Genomic DNA, 24669 nt, shown 5'->3' with positions numbered 1-24669 from the left:
TTGCATCCGTCCTGGACTGCCTCCCAAGCTCTGTGCCGAGTCGGAGCAGCTGCCGTCGCAACGGTGGAGCCCGAGGACGCACGTTCACCACAAGGATGTCGTCGCCGCCACGACACCGCCGCTTGAATAGACAGCTTCCCACATCCATCACTGACAATAGAGACGATCGCCTCGCCAGAGAAGAATCCGGAGTTTCTTTACTCAACATCGTTGTCGCTACCGCTGAAGCCAAGACGTCGAATTAATGATCCAAAAACCTAAATTACTAGGGGTCTAGAACCTAAACCTAAAACGATCCGCACGCGTAGGATCCGACGACCTCCCTCACCACCAGTGACCAAGAGGTCGCTGGCAAAGGGGAGCCGCTAGAAGGGTTGGCTCTCTTGGCGGTGGCGGCGGCTAGGGTTTCTGGTCTCTAGGCTGTGACCTGCGAGGCTGATATTTAGGTGTAGAGATTAGAACTTGTTGCACCATTTGGCAATTGAAACATCATTCTCGGGTTGGATGGCTGTCCGCTAGCCACGATTAGCTCATAACGCTTACAGTAGGCGTCTGACTTGTCGTAGGATGGGAACGTTTGATTCCTAGGTGTATATACACCCTATATGAAAAAATAAAGTAGCAAGTCAATAAAAAGTCAAAACATTCTGAAAGCATTTTTGAAATAAACAATTATTTAAATCAATGATTGTTTTATATGGTGAACAAAATTTAAATCAACAAACAATTATTTGAATGGATGAACAATTTTGCATGCTTTTAACAGTTCTTGAATCTCCGAGAATTTTTAAATCCGAAAATAAATTTTAAACTAAATTTGTAATTATGAACAAAATTTAAGTCAAGAATAATTTTCAGCGGCTTGAACATTTTTTTGAATCTACGGAATCTTTTATAATCAATGAACAAAAGTGTTTTTGAGTGATGCAAATTCCTGTTTGTTTTTATTTTTCTGTTCCATGCAGTACAGAGTTGGAAAAGAATTTCCTTTATGTAGACCCTTAATTATTTTTGGCATTTGTTCCAGAACTCCTATTTCCTTGTGCGTCAAAGCACTGGAAGAAAAGTGCGAAGTAGATCCGGAAACAGGAACAAAAGAAAACTAGAAACAGGAACGAGAGAAAACCAGAAACAAGGACTAGCTTAGTCGAACCAGACACACAGGAGCGAAGAAGCGGGCCCACAAAGCTCGCCAATAGGATGTTTTCAAATGCACAGACTTTTTTTTAAATCTGTGAAGTTTTCTCAAATCCATGGATGTTTTCTAAATGCATGAACTTTTATTCAAGTTCATCAACCTTCTTTGAATTGTGAGCATTGTTGAAATGAGGGGACTTTTTCCAAATCCATGAATGTTTTTCAAATGCGCGAACTTTTTATGCAAGTCCTTGTTTTGAATTTGTGAACTTTTGAAGTTCATGGACTTTTTTTTCCAATTATGTGAACTTTTTTCAAATGCGCGAACTTTTTTGAATTCATGAACTTGTTTTCTAACACGCGAACTTTTTTGAATTTAAGGTGATTGGGGAGTTACGATTTGTAATTTCATGTAACTCTACCTCGGGTTATTTCTAGCCATTAGATTTGGGAAAATCATTTTAAATTTTTCTTTCTTTCTAAAAGGGTATAATAGTACTTGAGTCTCTCGTCCGTTTCCGTTCCTCACGACACGGCACGTTCAGAGGCCGTCCCAGTTTTCCCTCGCATAGCCGCCGCCGTCACCGCCGCATATCCCGCTCGTAGACAGGTAGCTCGGTTCGCTGTTTGGATCATCCCCACGCGGTGACCCCGATCCAGGCGAGAAGCGGCAGTCCGCGACCTTGTTGTCGCTCCTACCGCAGGTTCCGGTCGGTCGGCAGTACTGCAGGCGCTACGTCGCGGCGCATCCAATCCGCGTGCCGGCCGACCCTGTACGCCGTCATCGGGAACTTCGTCGGCAAGGCATGGAACGGCTCCGGCCTCTTCCCTAACCCCTTCCGCCAGACTGCCATCCAGGTTCATCTCCCCCACAACCCCTTTTCTCTTCGGTTCTTGATTGATCTATGTTGACTTCAACTCTGAGTAATGGAAGATTGGAAAACACCAAAATTTGTTCTTTTTTCAGGAATTAATCAATCCCCAGTTCAGTTCCTGCTCTGCATTTTCTTGTTTTGGGATTCAGTATAAATCGTTACTCACAAGGATTGCTTGCACGTCTAAGTAATGGAACTGCTGCTCTACACCGTACGTCAGATACCCTACTGCCTTAGTCAGCGCCGCCGGCGACCTTCCCGCCCACTAAAGGTAGGTGCATAGATGTTGTGTAGGAGATGATGGCAGCAAACTTTTAGCTACAAGGGGTTTCGTGGTAGGGAACTATTGCGCTTGTGGTCCTATTATCAAGTAATCACAGGTGAATAGTATTTTATTCTCTGTAATAACTAAGCATGTTTTGTGGTAGGATGATGGAAACAGTCCTGATTGTGTGGGCATATGCATATGATACGTGTACATAACAGTCTGAGCTGGCCTTGCCATCGATCTAATCTACAACTTCTGTATCATGCGCTGTTAGGTACTCCTATTTTGTGGTAGTACTATTTTCTGCAAGTATTCCATTCTCTGTAACTAAGCATGCTCAAGTCTTTAGTAATACTACTTCTAATTGGTTGACACTTTGTTGCTGGTGACAAGTACACAATCATGAACTTATGAAGGTGCTGTTCTGGAGTTAGATACAAAATACTCGACTTCTGCCTTGCATGGTGAGTGATTAATCTGAAATGTTAGATACAATTGTTTTGCATGCTTCCAGTCATTTGCTACTTTGTGATACAATTGTGTATTTGCTGATGTAAGGTCAAAAGGAGAAAATTCTGTTAAATTAACAATGACTCAAACATGCCCTTTTCAAAGTGTGGCTATTTATTTTGTTAGGTACTCAGGTTAATATGTTCAATTTCCCAGATTACAACGAATTCTGCTAGTGATTACAGTTTACTTACCATGAAGCCTGACCAGTGCATCTATATCCTTCATATCATAAATTATTTAATCATGCTTTCTACAAATTTTAGTGCTCAAAGATAATAAGACTGGACCGTGAAAGTGAGTAGAGAGCAAATGAAATCTTGTCATCAGAATGTGATACTTCAGTACGAACTTCCTTTAATGTTGTTTGCTTTTCTTAGGGAACCGGGATCTATCTTTCGTTTAAAATATCTACTCCTATTGTTTTTTATTGAATGGAACTTAATAGAGTTGGACTTCAGGGTTTTACAAGGTTGCAAGTGTCTTTTTATTCTAGCAAAGTTGCTGCCTCATTTATTTAGGAAAAGTTACTAATACTTTTGACCAAAAGAAGTAGGACTAATGTTTGCTCACATGGTCTGTGATTGTGGGCGTCCATGATGGACGTTGCGGTGCAGGGACTTGTTTCAACGGCGGCATTTTGAGGTCATGTACATATGAAGATTGGAAATACTGTTGGTGAGGTGGAACTGATCTGAATGGGATGTTTTTGGGATCATACCAGGTTTCCCTGCTGCTATCTGCCTATAGCAAATGCCTAATCTTACGGTTATATGAGCAACATTGTTTTGATGAACTAGGCCATGTGGTTTTCCATCCCTGTAGCTTGATTGCATTCTTCAAATGTGGCGAAGTAATGAGTTACATTTTTTTTATTTGTGGGTTTGTGTGTGTGTGTGTGTGTGTATTGGGGGTTGTATTGCTCGCCTTGCGGTTTAAAGAAATTTAGACGGGCGCATGATCTTGTTGGGCGTTGTATTGCCGGGGCTCCTCAAGATTGATAAAGTTGGGGCTGCTAGATTGCACGCCTATTCTTGTCATTACCTCCTTATATATTTTACAGGTGCATAATACAATGAGATCACAATTGCGCTATGCAAAGAATAATGTTTGGTGGGTAAGTACAGTTCTATCATAGATTGGATCCCTATTCTCCGAAAGAAAAACATTCCAAAAAATGGTCAACTTGTCTCGAACCGAGGACCACAAGGTAGAAGTACAGATTGTTGCCAGTGCGATATAAGGTGGTTTCTGGTAGTGAGCTATCTACACGTCTACTTTGGCAACCATCTTGCATTCATGGACAAAATATGGTGTAAAGGACAAGTTTGTCCAGGCAACACCATTTTCACATGGAAGTTTAAAGACAAAAACACCAACAAAGTATTTCACTTCAAAAGAATGATGAAACTCGACAGATAATGTAAATTAATCCGACGATACGAAAGATAGATAAAAATTCCAACCTCTTGAAGAACAAAATCGTAAAGTAAATGTCATTAAGGATACCCTTTGTCCCGACATGAGTGAAAACATACAGAAGACAAAAACTCACAGCCTAACGTTTTAGCTGTTTGGGCCCACAAGTATCACTCTTAGTCGTCTAGGCCGACAAATACCGATCTTACTAGTTTGGGCTAACTAGTACCGATCATAGTTGTCCTGGTCCACACATACCGATCTTAGTCGTTCGGGCCCACAAATATCATCTTAGTCGTCCAAACCAAGAAGTACTGATCTTGCTAGTTCATTCTTAGTACTATTGATCTTAGTCGTTCGGCCCCACAAGTATCGATCTTAGTTGTCCAGACCCACAAGTATCGATATTACTCATTCGTTCTTACTACTATTGATCTTAGTCGTTTGGGCACACAAGTATCAATATTTGTTGTCCGAACCCACAAGTACCGGCCTTACCCGTTCGGTCTCGCTACTATCTTAATCGTTCGGGCCCACCCACAAGTACCAATCTTAGTCATTCAGGCTCACAAAATATCGATCTTAGTCGGCTGGACCCACAAGCCTACAAGAACCGACATTAGTCCTTCTAGACCCACAAGCACCGATCTTATATTAGTCGCCCGGACGAGCCGTAGTGGTAGTATTGTGTCAAGACACACTGAAGTGCTAGTCGAGGGTTCAAACGCCCCATATCTAGTAGTGGGGTTGAACTACCCATAGTGCTAGTTGTGTACCCACAAGTACCACTATGGGTCGGGCCACCAATACCACCTGGTGCCCCTTTACGTCGTCCGGACCATCAATGCCACTACTAGTCACTCTGGATCGTCCGGGCTAACAAATACCACCACGAATCACTCTGGGTCATAGGGCCCACACATACCACTACGAATCACTGGGAGTCGTCCGAGGTCAAAAGTACCATCCTTAATTCTCCAGGCACATAAGTACCGTTCTGAGTCGTCTAGGCTCGCAAGTACAACTATGAGGCGTTCGGGCACACAAGTACGGATCTTACTTGTTCAAGCTCGTAAGTACGGATCTTACTCGTTTCGAGCTTACAAGTATCCATCTTAGTCGTTCGGGCCCATCTTAGGGTGCAAGGGGTGTAGCGGGGGGTAGCATCTCCCCCCTTGTCTATCTTAGGGGTGGGGGTGGTGCAGGTTCGCCGGAGAATTTCAAGGGGTTAGTAGATTTAGAGGGATGGCCGCGGGTGGTTGTTGCACGGTGGTGGGGAGAGGTTGAGGGGAGGGCGGGACGGCGAAAAGAACACCCCGCAATCGCGCACTTGTCTTCAGGCGTTCAACGTTCACTAGTTCAGGCTCAGGGGATGTACCTCGGAGCATGCCTTGCTCACTTCAAGTACGAAACTCTGTTCTCATGTATCTTGATAGCATTAGTCTGAACAAACACCGCTTCAATTCAAGCATCAGCGCAGAGATTTGATCCCTGTAAACATGCCATAATGCAATTTCTTTCACTTGATAAACATCATTGGTTCCTAGATTTCTGTCTGGACTCTAAAATTTATTGTACATGACATATGTTCGCAAGAAATGAAAGTAAACTGCATGAAATGGATTGACCATAATCTGACAGCGTCCATGACATACAATAAGAACTGTGAAACTCCCTTCAGTGACATTATAACGTACATTATTTATGCCTGCAAGTTGCCACTGGATCAAAAGCGTCTCCAAGTATTTGAAACAAGAAGTTCAGCCTCTATGCAAACTAGGAACTGATGGATAGTTCTGAGCAAAAATATGGAGCAAAGATTGAAGAATTGATGGAAGAAGCAGCTGCTGGTTCCTGCTTGCCTGTAATTTACTCATCCTTGAAAAACAGAGCATGGTCAGTAAAGCAATTTGAAAGAAGAAGAAGAGTGTTTTGTTTCAAGGAGATTAACAATATGCACTCACCTTTTTTTGCTGCTAGCACATTTGGAAGATTGCAACAACGTGGCCTTCAAAGTTGCTAACGACGTGCTCCCCCTACGTTGTGACTATGCTGAGATAATGCCAAGCTTTGAAATGCTCCTTTTTTGCCAACCTATTTTAATGTAAAGACAAATCAAATAAGCCTTGTAAATTCAAGCGAATGGAGTACATTTATTAGGATACATGAGTTATCCTTGAGGAAAGATGCCTACAAAAGTATGGATACTTACAAAAAGACATTCATCAAAATTGGTATCTGGCACTATAAGTGAAAGACATTTAATAGTTCGGTGGAACTCGACATGTGGCTATGATACAAATTATTTTTGTGGAGGTTGTGGCTATGAAGATTATTGGAAATAACGTATGGGGTTATGACATAAAAAAAGAGTTCACTTTCACTAGTTTTCTGACTCGAACCTGTAGGAATTTCTTCCCCAGAGCATTTTTGTAGATTTTTTAGAAGTATATAGTTATGTACAAGAAAAGAAAAAGCTAGGCCTACAAAGTACAAATACAATAAGAAAGTACAAAAATCAGCTGAGGCCTGCTAGTGCTTGCTATCTGAAAGATTTAGCCCAATCTGAGAGTGTAGCATATGATTTTATTTTGGCTCTGTGGACCAACCATTGAAGCCCATCTTTGAATCTGCTTCTGCAAGCATATAGACTGGGAGTGATATCTCTGAAAATGAACTCACTGCGAGTGTTCCATATGGCCCAAAAAATCAAAATGATTCTGTCCATGGCAAATGAAATATGAAGCATGGTGTTCAAGTTACTAAACTGACCCTGAATCCCTTCTGACAGAGGAGACGAATTGGGGCAAACATATTTCCAGCAAATTTGTGCAAAATTGCAGTGAAGAAATAGACGATCTCTGGTTTCTAGGACATACTGATCACACATGACACACCAGCTCTGTGGTGTTCAGCATGTTGTTAATCAACAACCGGAAAAAGATTTTATGTTTCAGTTGAGTGCAGGCTTTCCAAAGCCAGGCAATGGCAGGAATGGTTGTAGTCTCCCGAATGAAAATTTTATAGGCCTTGACAACTGTGAAAGTCATGGCAGCAGAGGGGTATTGCCACCTGTCAGCTTGATCAAATACGAATCATGTTCTACTAGTACTTGGTTTTACAAATAACACCAAACACAAGATTCAGAGTTTCAGGGGAACAATACGAACCATGTTCTGCAATAGCTACATTAGGTGTGGTCACTACTCAACTACTAACTGGATCTTTATTTCAAGGTGGTGAAAGGAGCAGTTGGTCGACGCTGAACGTGCAGGCAGGGAGGGAGGGAATAGATGAGAGCAGGGGCGAGGTACCTTGCTTCGTTGGTCGACCACTACGCCAAGCCCAGCCGGGGCTTCGACTCCAGGAACTCACGCCGGCGTCGGCAGGGCCGTGGGGGAGCGGCCCCAAGCCAAGGTCCTCACACCGGCGTCTTCGGCCAGCTCCTGACCCATGTCCTCGCGCCCGCGGCTCCCTCTCGCTACCGCTACGACCAAGCACAGCCGGGGGTTGCCTACAGGACCTCGCCCCGCCCCGTCGCCCAGGTCCTCGCGCCGGCGCTGCGGGAGGTAGCCGGGAAGTTTCCGGACGGTGGTATTCCAGGGCTGCCGCGGGGCAAGGTTCCGGTGAGATGAGACGAGTGGATCAGGAGATGACATTGTCATGGGGAATTTTTCAAAGAAAATGACCGATCTACCCTCAAAATAACTAACTGACCACACCAAAATTTGTAATGGTCCGGTCGTCATTTGTAATTTCTCGTAATTTTAGTTTTGTAACTCCTTGTAACTTCTATTTTTCTACTGTTGGATTTAGGTGGATGGACGCCTCGTAAAATCGCCAATCACCGTAACAGTTGTATTTTTTCTAATACATGATTTTTTAAACACAAAAACATTGTTTTGATTTTACCAAAATTTTAAAAACTAGAGAAAAACAACCCGGATTACTGGTGAAGACACCACCCATATGTTGGAGTTTTCAGATCGCCGGTCTATTACATGAACTTTCTACGAAGCAGCTCTATAGACTATAGAAATGCAACTGTCGGTCCAGCCGCGACCGTAAGCCGCCGCTTTTGACTTGTGCAATCACAGGAGGGAGGGGAGGGGAGGGGAGGGGATCCATGGGGACAGAGGCGAAGGTGAAGGTGTTCGGGCCGGCGAGATCCACCTGCGTGGCGCGGGTGCTGCTGTGCCTGGATGACAGGACCAAATTCCTCCGATCAACAACACAACTACTCGAACTAGCCCTGATTGTATTAATTTTGAGGAACAGAGTACAGATACAGGGGTTCAGATCGAGGATGTGCCCGAATTCTACCAAGTAGTCTAGGGTTCTACACTTAGGCTAGCCATTACAACTTGGAGAAAGGGAAAGATGACTCCAGAGACGTCTCGAAGGGGCTAAATAGCTGGCAGGTTGGTGGCGACGCCGTGGCAGACGCGCTCCGTCACTGTAGGCTTCAGGAGGGTGGCGGCAACGGCGTGAAGGTGAACAGAACCGTTACCATTGTCGACCGTTGATGTCCATCTGTTCCATCCCAGCCGTCCGTTCCCAGGTGCGTACCGCTTCATCATTGCTGTCGATTTCTTCAGAGTAGTTGCTCTGTTCTTCAGTTAAGAGGTGTACATCAGCAGGGTCCTGACAATTGCCCGCCGCTAAAGACGATCCTTACCCTCAAGGATCGGGTGTTGGAAACCAGGAGCGAATGGTGGAGTTGAAGAACTCAGGGAAGGTTGACTTGATGAAGTCTGCGTCTTCCCAAGTTGCTTCTTTAGGGGACATGTTAAGCCACTGGACAAGCCATATGAGTAACAAGTTTTGGTGGACGTGGGACTGCTCGAGTTTCCAGCACCAGAACAGGAGAAACTGTTATCTTGCCCGACTCATCCACCAACGGCAGACCTGGAGCTGGTACGGCCAAGGGCCCCAAGTGTCTCTTCAATTGACTGACATGGAACACATTGTATATCTGTACATCTTCAGGTAGTAACCGTTTGTATGAGGAGTTGCCAATCTTTTGTAAGATTCTGTAAGGCCCATAGAATTTAGTAGCCAGCTTCAGTCCTGTACTTATGTTGAAGGCTGCTAACCTGTATGGCTGCATTTTTAAGTAGACCATTTCTTCTTCCTGAAACTGTCTATCTGTTCTGTTTCTGTCTGCATACTTCTTCATTCTCTGTTGTGCTATGATCAAGTTGTGTTTGAGCTGTTGTTGTATATGGTCTTTCTGCTGTTTGAAATGCCAGTGCTTCTGAGTCAGTGGGTCCAGGTATAGACACTTTTCCTATTTGAGGTGGGGGAAATCCATAGAGACACTGAAATGGTGTGAATTTTGTTGCTATACGGTAAGATGTGTTGAACCACCATTCTGCTAGGGCTAACCAAGAGTACCATTTCTTTGGCTCATTAAAAGCCATGTTCCTGAGGTAAGCTTCCAAGCACTGGTTCACACGCTCAGTTTGTCCATCAGATTGAGGATGGTAGGTTGTGCTCATGTTTAATTTAACTCCCATGGATTTAAACAGAGCTTGCCAGAAATTACTAGTGAAAATCCTGTCTCTATCTGTCACTATAGACACAGGCATGCCATGGAGCTTGAACACATTGTCAATAAAGGCTTGCAGTACTGTAGTGACACTGAAGGGGTGAGACAGAGCAATAAAATGGGAATATTTAGTGAATCTGTCAACCACAACTAAGATCACATCCTTCCCTTGGGAGTTGGGCAATCCTTCCACAAAGTCCATAGAAATGTGCCTCCAAGCCATATCAGGAATTGGGAGTGGATCTAGCAACCAAGGATAGTGGCAGTGTTCACCTTTGGACCTCTGACACACTGGGCACTGCTGCACAAAAGTCTCCACCATTGTTTTGAGTTTAGGCCAGTGGAAAATCATGTGAATTCTGTGATAAGTTTCTCTAATTCTAGAGTGACCCCCAATAGGAGAAGAGTGGAAAGTGGAGAGCAACTACTGTTGGAAAACCTCATCATTACCTACATAAATCTTGCCCTTGTATCTGAGTATGCCAGCAATGTAGGAATAGGAAGTGAGGTCTGTTGCTCCTGCAGTAATTCTTGTTATAAGACTTTTACATGTATCATCATTCTGGTAAGATTGCTCTATGTTATCAGTCCAGCTGGGCACTGCCATTGAAATTGACATGATGTGTGGTTTCCTAGAAAGAGCATCAGCAACTCTATTCTCCTTTCCCTTTTTATATTCAATGACATAATTAAATTCCAACGGTTTCAACATTAGCTTGTGCTGGATGCCCTCTGAGATTCTCTGTTCTGTGATGAACTTCAAACTTTGGTGGTCTGTTTTTATGATTAAAGAGGATCCCAGAAAATAGTGTCTCCATTTCCTTAAAGATTCCAAAATTGCTATTGCCTCTTTTTCATAGGTGGACATTGCAGGTGCTTTTGGACCTAGTGATTTACTGTAGTAGGCAATAGGTTTGTTGTTCTACATAAGGACAGCTCCCACTCCAGCTCCTGAAGCATCACATTCCAGGACAAATGGTATAGAAAAATCTGGGAGAGCCAGTACTGGTGCATTTGTTAGACTTTCCTTTAATGTTTGAAATGCTCTGGTGTGTGTCTCTGTCCATAGAAAGGAATCCTTCTTCAACAAGTCATGAAGTGGTCTGCAAATAAACCCATAATCTTTGATGAATCTCCTGTAGTACCCTGCCAGCCCTAAGAAACTCCTTATTTCAGTAGGGTTGGTTGGAATAGGCCACTATTTCACTGCTATGATCTTTTCAGGGTCTATTGCAACACCTTGTGCAGAGATTACATGACCAAGATATTCAACAGTGTCTGTACCAAATGTGCACTTGGATCTGTTGAGGAAGAGGTTGTGTTTTTCCAAGATGTCCAACACTATCTTTAAATGCTCCTTGTGTTCCTCTGGGGTTTTGCTGAAAATCAGGATGTCATCAAAGAAAACCAAGACAAATTTCCTTAAATAAGGTGCAAATATCCTGTTCATCAGTGCTTGAAAGGTTGCAAGAGCATTAGTGAGACCAAAAGGCATGACCAAGAACTCAAAGTGGTCTTAATATGTTCTGAATGTTGTTTTGTGTATATCTTCAGGTTTCATTCTGATCTGGTGATATCCTGACTTGAGATCCAATTTACTGAATATTGCTGCTCCATGGAGAGTTCATCCAATAAATCCTCAATCACTGGTATAGGAAATTTATTTTTGATTGTCTGTGCATTCAGTTTTCTGTAATCAATACACAGTCTCCAAGTACCTCCTTTTTTCTGACTAAAATAGCAGGAGATGCATATGGGCTCATGCTATGTTGTATGATGTTTCTAGCCAGAAGGATCTTGATCTGCTGTTCCATCTCATTTTTCTGTAAGTGTGGAACTCTATATGGTCTCACATTTGGAGGCGTAGAGTTTTCTTTAAGTGGAATTGCATGATCACATTCTCTCTTTGGTGGTAGTTCAGTTGGTTCCTGAAATTGTCCCTTGTACTGCTCTAAAACTTGCAAGATATCTTCAGGTGTGTGCTGCTCTTGTACTGGTGAGAGATGGCCAGTGGTCATGAAGTGTAAGCCCATTGCAAAACCTACTGCTCCACTGTCCAGTAGTTTGTTCATCTTATCTGCAGTAATAACTTTTGGTGGTTCAGTACTAGTGCAGTCTGGAAAAGTTATTTGAGTAGCTTTGTCCTTTGTGAATGTGACAGTTCTTTCTTCAAAGTCCATGGAAATTGGGCTATGCTTTTTGAGCATGTCACAACCAATCACTATATCATATCCTTGCAGTTCTAGTACTGTCAGATCATTGCAGAATGTTTCTTGGCCAATTCTGAATTTTAAGGACTGGGCACATGCACCAGAAGTGAGTGAACCTCCCCCGGCTACTGTAAATTTCTTGGTGGGTGTGTTTATGAGTTGGCACTTGGCCTTGAGGGCAAACTTGAGATCAATGAATGTATTTGTGCTGCCAGTGTCAATCAAAGCAACTCCCTGTCTGCCCCCAACAGAGATGTGAACTGCTAATGTAGAGTAAGAAGTGTTCCCTGAAACTGCTTGTGCAGAGATGTGCATACAGTCAGCTGTGGTTTCAGTTAAATGTGCTTCAGCTGCTAGGACAGCCAGTTGAGCTTCTTCTTTAGGAGAAAGGTCTGTGATCTCATTTTCTCCTATTATAGCATGTATTGCAGGAGCTTGCTTGCATTTATGTCCAGGTGCCCATGGACCATTGCATCTCCAGCATATACCAGGTTTCTTTGTGGCAGGTGCTGCTTGTGGAACATGTAAGTTGGGTGCTGCTGGAATAGTTGCTTTATGTTGCTGTGTGGAATGATACTGCAGTTGTTTATCCTGATAAGACTGATATTTAGCTTGCAGACCACTTTCATAGTCTCTGGCTAACCAATAAGCCTGGTTGAGAGTTGTTGGCCTTTGTGGTCTGAGATTGCATCGTATGCTAGGTTTCAGTCCATTGACAAAGCTGACTATGTAGTAGTTCTCCTGCAAATAGGGGTGCTCATCTCTGACGACTGCCATGATTTCCTCAAATTTGTCAGTGTAAGAAGCTACTGACAGGGTGTTCTGCTTCAGATTATGGAATTTTTTAAGTACTTAATAAATACTTGAATCTGCAAATCTGTCACACAGTGCTCTGCAGAATTCTTGCCATGACAATGCTTTGTTATCCATTTGGGCACTTCTTACCCAGTTATCAGCTCGACCTGTAATATAGGTGAGTGATAAATCCACCTTGCATTCATTAGGAGTTTGTGCTAACTGAAAGTACTTGTTAACTTGCCTGATCCAACCCAATGGGTTCTCACCACTGAAATTAGGGAAATCTAGTTTAGGTCCCTTGGAAATGGATTTCATGAATTGAATTGCGGTCAGATTGGTACTGCATTGCTGTGTTCCTTAGTGTTGGTGCTTGTTGTCCCTCATTTCGAACAGTACCTGAAGATTGCCCTTGGAATTGCTGCACACGTTGCTGGTCCGTTGTGGCCCCTTGATTTGCTAGTTCTCTTTCCCGAGTCTCTGCTTGTGCTTGCTGATTTTGCCGCTGTGGGACAACCACTGTTGTTTCTGTTTGAGAAACAAGGGAGGGTGGGTTGGGATTTTCAGACCGCATCTCCCTCAGGATAGTGAAAATCTCCTGCTGGACCTTGGAATTGTTTTCCACCAAGAGTTCCACCTTGCCCAATTGCTTCTCTAAGGAATCGATCGTCTGTAAGCGATTGTTGACTAGATCCATCTGATCCTGGATCTTGTCCTGTTTCAGGCCGAGTGCAGCGACTTCGCTCTGAAGAGCTTCGAGCTCGTCCGAGATCTCGTCCATGTGCTTCGTCCTGGTAGGCATGGCGATCACCGGCTCTGGAATTTTACAACAGAACAAGTCTGCAACCCTGGCTCGTGACCTCGCCCTTCCGCCGCCAAAATCCGCCTCCGACGAACTCCGCTGCCGCGATCGACAACCCGCTGTGGAATTTTACCAAGCCGAGACCCAACCACAGCCTGCTTCGACCGAATCGCCTCCGAGGAACGACTGGCTGCTGATACCAATTGACAGGACCAAATTACTCCGATCAACAACACAACTACTCGAACTAGCCCCGATTGTATTAATTTTGAGAAACAGAGTACAGATACAGGGGTTCAGATCGAGGATCTGCCCGAATTCTACCAAGTAGTCTAGGGTTCTACACTTAGGTTAGCCATTACAACTTGGAGAAAGGGAAAGATGACTCCAGAGACGTCTTGAAGGGGCTAAATAGCTGGCAGGTTGGTGGCGACGCCGTGCCAGACCCGCTCCGTCATTGTAGGCTTCAGGAGGGTGGCGGCAACGGCGTGAAGGTGAACAGAACCGTTACCATTGTCGACCGTTGATGTCCATCTGTTCCATCCCAGCCGTCCGTTCCCAGGTGCGTACCGCTTCATCATCGATGTCGATTTCTTCAGAGTAGTTGCTCTGTTCTTCAGTTAAGAGGTGTACATCAGCAGGGTCCTGGAGGAGGTCGGCGCCGAGTACGAGCTGGTGCACGTCCACCTCCCCACCGGCGACCACAAGGGCCCCGCGCATCTCACCCGCAGCGTATGTGCCGCTCACCTCTTCTTCAGTTCTTCCAGCAGCCTCACTGAGATTTCTTTTTCCATAACGAATGCCCTTAGATTGCCCGGCTGAGAATTTGGGTAATGGTTGCTAGGCCGCGTACAGGTTCAGATTCAGAAAGTAGTCTAGCACTCTAGCTAGCCATGCTTAATATGTCTGATCCTAGTTCAACTCTGTATTTGCCTTGCAGCCCTTTGGTCAGGTCCCGGCTTTCTAGGACGGCGATCTCATCCTTTTCGGTGAGAGAATAAATATTCATTCAGATTTCTATATATCTCGTATCGACACACAAACACAAGAAAACCCCAGAAAGAACAACATTTCGTGTAGCTATAGACTGCAAACGAGTCAATTGCAAGAAACCACCACATTTGTGGCTAGGTTTACAGAAAACCACCAACTCGTTAATTCGTTGTAAAAAACACCACAAAATCACTTAAGTCGTTGCAAAAAAGCACTGATCCGGTGATTTGGCTCATTTAATCACTTTCTGACAGGTAGGACCGAGTTGTAAGGTGCTGACTTGGCAATCAAATGTCATACACACCCCTGTATCTAAAAATGAATAGCAATCAAACCCTCCCTCCCAATCCCCGTCCCTTGCTCCAATCAGCTCCCACCGGCTCCCATCGCCGCACCACCCCCACCGGCTCCTGTTGCCGTCACCGGATCCCGTCTCCGCGCCGCCCCCACCGGCTCCCGTTGCCGCCCCCACTGGCTCCCGTCGCCGCGCCGCCCCTACTGGCTCCCATCGCCGCCGCTGGATCCCGTCACCGCGCCGCCCCCACTGGCTCCCGTCGCCGCCGCTGGAAGCCCACCCGCTTCCCTCCCTCGATGGCGCAGACGCCGCGAGTGCTTCTGCCATGGCAGCGCCAGAGCAGGTGCTCCGGCTCGAGCTCATCCTCTTCAATGGAGGAGGGTGACAGGAATGGCTTGTCGAGCAGGTGGAGCTCGTCGCCTCCTCCCCTCCACTCTCTTCGCCGACCACATCAGAGGAGGCTGCCGCTCCTCTGCTTCGGCTTCCGACGCGTCCTCCACATCGCTTCAGCACCGGCAGGCCAACGCCTCGAAAATGCGCACACCCCGGCCGCCTCCTTGTCCTCTATCGCGGTCGTACCCATCTCCGACGCCGACGAGGGCGCCGCCATGCCAATCAGACAGCAGGGCCAGTGCGCTGAGGTTGTCCACACCGAGGGGGCTGATTGCACTTTTTAAAAGTTCTAGGGGGTGTGTGTGTCAATGTTTTGCTAAGTCAGCTCTTAACAGCCAGGCCCCACTTGTCAGAAAGTGATCAAACGGGCTAAATCACCCGATCAGTGCTTTTTGCAACGACTTAAATGATTTTGCGGTGTTTTTTGCAACGGATTAATGAGTTGGTGGTTTTCTGCAAACCTAGCCACAAATGTGGTGGTTTCTTACAATTGACTCACTGCAAACTGAACAAATTGCTCTGTACAACATTATTCAGATGATTTATATTTCGTATATATATATTGTCATCCCAGAGTCGCGCGCGATTTCAAGGTACGTACTCCGCAAAGGCGTGTCCGATCTATTCCGAGAAAACAGCCTCGCCGAGTCGGCGGCGGTGGACGCATGGCTCGAAGCTGAGTCCCACAACTTCGACAGGGCCATGTCGGCGATCACCTTCCAGTGCTTCGTCATGCCCATGTTCATGGGCGGGACGACCAACCAGAGGGTCGTCGAGGAGAACCTGGAGAAGCTGAAGGTGGCCCTCGGAGTCTACGAGGAGCGTCTGTCCAAATCCCGGTACCTGGCCAGAGATTTCATCAGCCTGTCCGACCTCAGCCATTGCCCCATGGCTCACAACCTGCTGGCCAGCCCCTGCTCGTCGGTGCTCGATGCGTATCCGCATGTGAAGGCGTGGGTTGATTGCATGATGGATCGGCCGAGTGTGAAGAAGGTCATGGAGCTTATGGATGCTTCGTAAAAAGAATGGTGTTGTAGTGTGTGCTTTGTGTTAAATAATAACCATGTTGAAAACCACACAAATATCCAACACTTTGTGGAATGGAAGTTGTGTGGAGATGATTTGTCTTGGTTCCATTCTGAATAGCAATCAAACCCATTAACAGTGGCGTAAGGTGCGGACACTCGCGCATGCCACGTTGCCCGACGTACTGCTTCCGCAGTAGTTCGCGATTGGGGAAAAGAAAAGGCGTGACTGGATTGGTTGGTCAAGTCGTCTCGATCAATCCAGACGGGTCATGACCTAGCACGGGTCTCTCCCACGACTCCCTTCCCTCTTGCCGTCGTCGCCTCCTCTCATCCTCCCTGACGCCGCCGCCGCCCCCGTCCTTCTGCCTCCCCTTTTCCCACCCTTTCCTCCACCGCCCCATCTTCGTCACCGGCCCCCTTCTCTCTGCCGCGCCACTGACGAGGCATCCCCGATCCGCCCGATCCTGGCGACTCGGCTTCTTCCTGCCACCACTAGGTACTCCTCTTTGCTTGATGCCGCTGTCGTGCTCGCCTCTGCTTATTTATTTATTTTTGGTCTGCATCTGAGAGCTTGTGGTCAATGATTACAATCATGACCACCACCACCATCACCACGATGAGTTCCAGCGGCTGCTATTGGGGGAACTGGCTGAGGAGGCAGATCTCGAGCCCAACAACATCATCCATGACCACTATCACCACCGCGGTTTCCAGCCAGAGACAACACCCATGGGTCTGGATTTTTACCTTTACTTTCGTGTATAAGCGATTCTGCTCGTCAATCACAGTATGGTCATCCAGAGTAGATGTTGGTCATGAAATTCGACCCCGTGGGTATTTCCATGGATGACTAGGATGCTGGTCACAAAATTTCCCTTTGCTGCACATGAGTATTATTTTGTCAGCTGCAAGGCTGCAATCATGTTTGAATCTGACAGAGGTAGCAATTCGTTAGTCCAACGCACACTGAAAACATGGACTGTGACACCGTGTGGCTCTGTGTATTTAGACAGGTTGAGAGCATCCTTAATATCCTGACAGGTTGTTTATGGTCACTCGGCAACAAATCATATGATTGTAATTCGGTTATATGAGGCTATCAGGTAATTAGTTCATGATCATACTGTTTTTTACTCACTATGCCTGCAATGTTTTTTATTGTCCGCTTTTTACTCATTCCAGCACTTGTATCTGAAGAACATCAAAGGAGACGATGGCACTATCACGCAGTATGAGGACATGTTTTCATAGTCAAAGACTTGCTGCCCTGGCAATATTAGTTGCAGACTTGTTGGACATTTAACGTCTTGGTGTCAGTATTTTTATCCTTTTTCGATGTTGCCTAAATCTCTACAACTCTGTCTTCTTTAGGTATGTGATCTTTATAACAACTGGTGGCCAATGTTAACAGGTAAGAGACACATTTGTGTGGAATGTGTGGTTTCTAGGCGTGCGACACCCTGACACGACTGTTAACTTTGGGGGATTTGGCAGGTGTGTGGCTGAGAGCGATAGGGTGCTCGCTGCTGGTTCGTTAGCATGGCATCACTCGTCTGCCTCTTCCTCCGCCCAGTGATCTTCTGTGAGTTCCGTGCTTTGATCCACGGCAACCATTCTTTTGTTTTATGGCTTTTTTTGAATTGTGATTTTTTTAAATGTGTGGACTTTTTAAAAATCTATGAATGTTTGTCAAATGCGTGAACTTTTTATTCAAGTTCTTGAACTTTTTTGAATTTGTGAACTTTTTGAAATTCATGAAAAAAGCATATACGTGAACTTTTCTCATATGCACGAACTTTTTTGAATTCATGAAGTTTTTCAAATTCATGAACTTTTTTTCAATTCTTGATTTTTTTTCTAGTTCGTGAACTGATTTTCTAATCCATGATTTTTTTAAACGAAAAAACATTTTTTTACTTCACCAAGTTAAAAAGATCATGAATTTGAAGGTGAAGGTGTTCGGGCCGGTGAGATCCACCTGCGTGGCGCGGGTGCTGGTGTGCCTGGAGGAGGTCGGCGCCGAGTACGAGCTGGCGCACGTCCACCTCCCAGCCGGCGACCACAAGGGCCCGGCGCACCTCGCCCGCAGCGTACGTGCCGCTCACCTCTTCTTCCAGCAGCCGATTGCTTTCACTGAGATTTCTCTTTCCATAACGAGTACCCTTAGATTGCCCGGCTGAGATTTTGAGTGATGGTTGCTAGGCCGCGTACAGGTTCAGATTCAGAAAGTCTAGCTAGCTAACCATGCTTAACATGTCTGGTTGTTCATCAGCTTTGTATTTGCCTTGCAGCCCTTTGGCCAGGTCCCGGCTTTCCAGGACGGCGATCTCATCCTTTTCGGTGAGAGAACAAATATTCATTCACATTTCTATATATATCGTGTCGACACACAAACACAAGGAAAAGCCTGAAAGAACAACATCTTTGTGTTAGCTTAGCTATAGACTGAGCAAATTGCTCTGAAAAATAATTATTCAGATTTAACTTTCGTATTATGTTGTCATCCCAGAATCGTGTGCGATTTCAAGGTACGAGCTCCGCAAAGGCGCATCCGATCTTCTAAGGGAGAGCAGCCTCGCCGAGGCCGCGACGGTCGACGCGTGGCTCGACGCGGAGTCCCACAACTTCAACAAGGCTATGTCGGCGATCACCTTCCAGTGCTTCTCGGGACCACTAAAAAACACATTTTTCTCTTGCTCTTCCCGCAGCAGATCCCTTCCCACTTTCACGAAGCTTCTCATCCTCTTCCTCCCTCCCTCTCGCACCGTCCGTGAAAGCGCCTCGCCGTATCCGTGCTCCATCTAACCCTATCATCCAAACACCTCTTTGGTTAGAGTTAGTTCAGGATTAGTTTAGGGTTAGAATCTAATTCTAACCTCTAACCGAGTTAGAGTATCTAAACAGGGCCTTTGTCGTGCCCATGTTCATGGGCGGGACGACTGACCACAAAATCATCGACGAGAAGCTGGAGAAGCTGAAGGTGGCCCTCGGAGTCTACGAGGAGCGTCTGTCGAGGTTCAAATACTTGGCCGGAGATTTCATCAGCCTGGCGGACCTCAGCCATTGCCCCATGGCTCACTACCTGCTGGCCAGCCCCTGCGCGTCGGTTCTCGATGCGTATCCACGTGTGAAGGCTTGGATTGATGGGATGATGGATCGACCGAGCGTGAAGAAGGTCATGGAGCTTATGGATGCGTCGTGAAAAGAGTTGTGTGGTGTGTGCTTTGTGGATTGGAAGTTATCTTTTTTCTTAAGATGTGCTGGTGCATACGATTCGATTTGTTTCACCAACTCTTTCCAATTTGAATAGGAGGGATATAAAAGTTATACCTCCCCTCAATCTCCTTAAATCCTTTTTGAGAGAAGTTTAACTGAACAAGGCCCTAGAGGGTTTCAATCAGCCGTCAAACGGTCTAAGTATACCCAATTTATGTGGAAAGATCTTTATTACTTACACCTCAAATTCCCAAATTGGCATATTTTGAGGATTTAATCAAACCTAACCGAAGCCTCAAACCTATAACTTCTCAAAAGTTTGAGGAGTTAAATCTCAAAAGGTTCTTTTTTGGATCAAATTTGAGAGAGCAACGCCACTTTCTCCTCAAATCACGAGCTAGCTCTTCTTACTACATAAAACGGCAGAACCGCCGCCGCGACGACCGATTGACATCCCGCCGCTATAAATTCTTACTAGCGCCTCACCCAAACCCTAGGTCTTCCTCATTGCCACCCATTTCCCCCCAAAATTGTCAGAATCCAGACTGAAATCACCTCGCCCAAAAGTGCTGCCGCTTGATTTGCCACCGTCGTCGCTCGAATCACCACCACCGCTTGATCCGTCGCTGTAGGCTGCTCCCCACCCATCGCTATGCCTACTCATGCCAACACCTCCCGCTAGTCGTCGTGAGGGACGCCAGCGACGCAATGAAGCAGGCGGAGCACTAGTAGAAAAGGGGGCAAAGGTCCAGGCCGGGTTAGCCCATTAGTCCCGGTTCAGTCACGAACCGGGACTAATGTGAGCATCGGTTTCGGTTCGTGCGGCTAAGGCATTAGTCCCGGTTCACCTGAGCCCTTTAGTCCCGGTTTGAGGCACGAACCGGGACCCTAAACCTCAAACCGGGACTAAAGGTCCCATTTTCAAACTCTACCCCCCTTGGTGGATCACCTTTTTTGGTTCGAAAAAATCAAAAGAAAATGATAAAAACTTCAAAAAATAAAATCCTTCGAGAGGTAGTTATATTACTACATCTACTAGTTCGGAAAATTTAAAAACTTAAATTTGGACATGTTTTGCAAAAAATGTAGGGAAAATGTAAAACGACTATAACTTTTGCATACGATGTTCGGAAAAAAGTATAATATATCAAAATGTTCAGAACGAAAATCCGCTTCGATTTTGACGGCCTACGGCCTGTTTGCAAATTTTTAGAATCCTCAAATTCTAAAAGGAAAAAAAATTATGCTCAAATTTCAGTTTTTTTTGTATTTTCATTAAATCTGGTCAAACTATGGTCAAACTACTTATTCAAGAAGTATTAGTGTTACTAAATAATTATTCAAGAATATTAGTGTTACTAAATAATTATTTCAGTTTTTTAAATTTTGGTCAAATCTGGTCAAACTATGGTCAAACAATGGTCAAACTACTTATTCAAGAAATATTAGTATTACTAAATAATTTTTTTTAATTTTGGTCAAATCTGGTCATACTATGGTCAAACTGTGGTCAAACTATGGTCAAACTACTTATTCAAGAAATATTAGTGTTACTAAATAATTATTGTTTTTTAGAACAATAGTTTCAAACTCAAACAGTGAAATGTGTGACTTCATGCTCAAGCTAAATTCCTGAGGGTTAATAGGATTGACATCTTACTATTGTCAGGAAAACAACAAGTGCAGACTTGGAAACGAGGGAGAATAGAACCCGGAAGTTAAGCGTGCTCAGGCTGGAGCAGTGAGAGGATGCGTGACCGTCCGGAAAGTTAGATGATTTGGAATGATGAGGGGTGATTAGAGATTAGAGGTTAAATTGAGTAGTGATGAGGGGTGATTAGAGGTTAAAATAATTCAGAAATTTGAAAATAAAAAAATTCAGAAAAAATTTATAAATTTTTCTTTAGTACCGGTTGGTGTTATCAACCGGGACTAAAGGTGGACCTCCGGGCAGCGGCCACGTGGAGGGCCTTTAGTCCCGGTTCGTATAAGAACCGGGACTAAAGGGGAAGGCTTTAGTAACGACTCTTTAGTCCTGGTTCCAGAACCAGGACTAAAGGCCCTTTATCTACTAGTGGAGGAGGAACAACCCCACTCCGGCGTTAAACCGTCGAAGGAGAAGGATAAAGAGGGAGAGGAGGAAGGTGAGGGGAAGCAATCCCACGCCAGCACAAAGGTGCACCACACGATGTCTTGGTGCCCCTCCAACCTTGGGAGGAGGAGGAGCACCGAGCCACCAAGGTGTCGCTCGCCTCATGCACGTCAACACCCTCCACACAGACCCCCGGGCAAATGGTGGAGGACCGCACCACTGAAGCGCGACTTGCTGCCGAGCGTCGGGCATCACTACTGCCACCGATTGTCGTGAATCTTAACACGGACAACAATCAGGTGCCGAAGATGCACAGGGACGCCCACAATGGCGATGCATTAGGCTCCGCCAGGTCGGCAATGATAAAACTTGGCTCTAACTCTGATTAGTGCTTGTTTTAGCATAAATGTAGCTCGTTTTAACTTTAATTTAGCTCGAAAGTAAGTGTTATCTACTTTTAATTATGAACTACTTTTAATTATGAACCGTGATGTTGTGTTATGAATACTATATAATTATGCACTGTGTGGTCTTAGTATACTTTCAAATTTGAGTTTTGAATGAGGTTTTTGTGCACAAACTGGATCCGAGGAGTTATATTTGAGAGTTATGCTAGCTGCACGCATTTTTAACTCGTGTTTGAGGAGTTAAGGTTTGCAGAGAAAATTGAAAGGAAACGTTTTGTGAGTTCGGTTAGAGGTATCCTAATCCTAGCCATTTAAAGCTTAATTGTGTTTGTGAGAATGATTCGATGTGTCCATGATTAGAATTACATCGGTGAATTATCTCGGTGAGGTGGTAGTCGAGTTGTGCCGCCATGAGGAATTAAGCACTATCTAAAGTGATGCTTTTGGTTGTGCCTTTTTGTTATTGTCGTTTAACTTTATATTCAAGGTATTTTTCGGTTCTCAGAGAAGTTTTCTAGACATAGGCAGGGTCAGTCCTGAGATTTTGGGGGCCCAGGGCGAACCTAAAATCCGGGGCCCTTAGTAAACACATCATATTAGTAAAAATAAATGTATGTATATATGAATATTTAGCAATAACACTCCAATGCATTCAAAATCAGTGTGCGTATCAAATAATTTATACATAATACCTTAAAAATTTCTTCTAACATTCCTCGATGCAAAGTCGCTTATGATGGGGTCGATGTCAATCTCATCCAATAATTTCTTCTCGATGCATGATGTAGCCAAACCATTTAACCTCTCTTGAGTTATTGTTGACCTCAAATAATTCTTCAACAATTTCAGCTTTGAAAAGCTTCTTTCAGCCGATGCGACCGTCACAGGCACAGTGAATAAGATGCGATAAGCAATGAAGATATTTGGATAACAATCAACTTCTTTGACATGCCCAAAAATCTCCATGGCAGACATTACACCATTTGGCAAAGTGAATCTCATAATCTTTAATTCAGAAATAAGATCATATACCTCTACATCAGATGATCCAATGATCTAATCCATCATGTGCTAAGGAACTCTAACTCCTGCTACGGCTAGACTTGAAGATCTTACAACAAAAGCAAAAAACTTTGTCAACACCTTCTGAATAAACTAGCCATTTTCTATCATGTTTCTCCCTTAATTTCCTATGATAATGAACATAGGAAAAATGTCTTCCTGCATCATCTACACAGTATTCCATTTTATCCTCTTCCTCTCTCATTGGCCCTTTCTCAACTAATACATCTCTTGCTTTATTGTCAAGATTATCCCAATTTCTTGGATCATAAATATCAGGAGTATATACTGGTTCATCAACACTAGGAGACTGTCCTTGTGCATCCGATGAATTACCTATATTCTCGGAGCCACTTACATTGTTGTCGTTGATGTTGGTGTCGGCATTTTCTTTTTGCTGATCGGATTCTGAATTCACATTATTTTGTTGCTCTTCCTCTATGGCAACTATCGCCAACTCATCACCTCGGTTTATTGAAGTAGTGGAAGTACGCTTGAAATATCTGTGCACATGTCCATGTTGTGATTGTACCAATTTATCTACGGCCTTCTTCTTTCTCCTTTTTTGCTACCTGATGCATACTTCCTATTTCTCGGAGGCATGCTAAAACACAATCCTGGAAAAGTAATTTTTGCATCAATTATTGAACAGTACCACATACGCATCAAGGGACGGCCAAACACAAATGTAGTATGCCTGGTTCTGATGGTCTGAATTTTGATAGCGTCAGTCCGAGTGCTGTTTGCAGCGCCTAGACTCGGAGAGCAATGAGCAATTGACCAAGACTGAGGGCCCTCTGAATTGAAATCAGTTGTGAACTGTATTAGGAAGGAGATTAGGAGAAGAGAATTAGAAATTAGCAAGAGGCATATGGCAGTCGGCAGACCTGCAGTACGGCGCGTCGGCGACGGCAGGCGGTGGCCTAGGGCTGGGAGCCTGCGTGATGAGACGGGTCAAACTGTCGAGAATCGACAGGATCACGATCGGCCTTTTTTTTCCTAAGTGAAGCTGTGAAAGGATAGCATATTATTGTCTTTTTTTAACGTGGAGGACGAAGGAAAGCGATCGCTAATCAAGCCGCACATGTCGCTAATCCTGCCGCTGCGGCTCGTTTCGCTTGCGAGCCTGTGCATGTGCGTGAAAGGCTGATAAAAGGCCTCGTCTTTGGCTATTTTGTTTGACATGGGCCTACAGCCTGCTATACGTATATACCTTGTACATACCTGGATGGGGGCCCCTACCTTGTGGGGGCCCGGGGCGGCCACCCCCCTGCCCCTCCCCAGGGCCGGCCCTGGACATAGGCACATATTATACTCGGTTCGTCCCATAAAATGACATGTTATGATACAAAAGAAAAAAATATTCATTTCACATTGAAAATTAGGTTGGCTGATTTACTCAACAAAAGAAATGAGATAACGATTGATGAAAATACATCATGATACAAAAACCCGACGCATTTTTCGCGCACCACCACCGCAAATATATTTTTCCACTGGACATTGCAAAATAGATTTCTTTTTGAGTGGGCAAAATAGATTTTACAGTGGATGCTTTTCATTATGAAAGAAACAGGAATCAAATTCACCCAGCAATAAAATTCAGACCCACACAA

General features: G+C 44.8%; 1 protein-coding gene, 1 long non-coding RNA gene and 1 pseudogene across 2 annotated transcripts; 2 read left to right on the top strand and 1 right to left on the bottom strand.

Moving 5' to 3' along the window:
- Positions 1–5808: 5808 nt before the first annotated feature.
- On the bottom strand, positions 5809–7844 carry LOC123149600 (uncharacterized). The gene is made up of 3 exons (XR_006474759.1): positions 7524–7844; positions 6174–6303; positions 5809–6087 (listed from the first exon to the last, which is right to left on the bottom strand). It is a non-coding gene; the product is annotated as an uncharacterized lncRNA (long non-coding RNA).
- Positions 7845–8335: 491 nt separating this feature from the next.
- Positions 8336–16268, top strand: LOC123153837 (probable glutathione S-transferase GSTF1; annotated as a pseudogene).
- A 1945-nt stretch (positions 16269–18213) lies between these two features.
- Positions 18214–19544, top strand: LOC123153836 (probable glutathione S-transferase GSTF1). The gene is made up of 4 exons (XM_044572762.1): positions 18214–18366; positions 18568–18616; positions 18786–18933; positions 19181–19544. The coding sequence occupies exons 1-4, from the start codon at positions 18214–18216 to the stop codon at positions 19476–19478; spliced, it is 648 nt and encodes a 215-aa protein (XP_044428697.1). The 3' UTR covers positions 19479–19544.
- Positions 19545–24669: the final 5125 nt, after the last annotated feature.

The sequence above is a fragment of the Triticum aestivum genome, chromosome 7A (assembly GCF_018294505.1).
Source record: "Triticum aestivum cultivar Chinese Spring chromosome 7A, IWGSC CS RefSeq v2.1, whole genome shotgun sequence".
NCBI classification, from domain to species: domain Eukaryota; kingdom Viridiplantae; phylum Streptophyta; class Magnoliopsida; order Poales; family Poaceae; genus Triticum; species Triticum aestivum.
Note: the sequence above shows the minus strand (reverse complement) of the source record. Positions and strands in the feature narration are given on the sequence as shown.

What these genes read in the sequence shown, in the direction of transcription:
- LOC123153836 (XM_044572762.1), top strand. Translation starts at nt 18,214, where the DNA reads ATGAATTTGAAGGTGAAGGTGTTCGGGCCGGTGAGATCCACCTGCGTG. An exon ending in CGGCGCACCTCGCCCGCAGC is followed by an intron (nt 18,367 to 18,567) that starts GTACGTGCCGCT and finishes TTTGCCTTGCAG; the next exon opens with CCCTTTGGCCAGGTCCCGGC. An exon ending in ATGTCGGCGATCACCTTCCA is followed by an intron (nt 18,934 to 19,180) that starts GTGCTTCTCGGG and finishes GTATCTAAACAG; the next exon opens with GGCCTTTGTCGTGCCCATGT.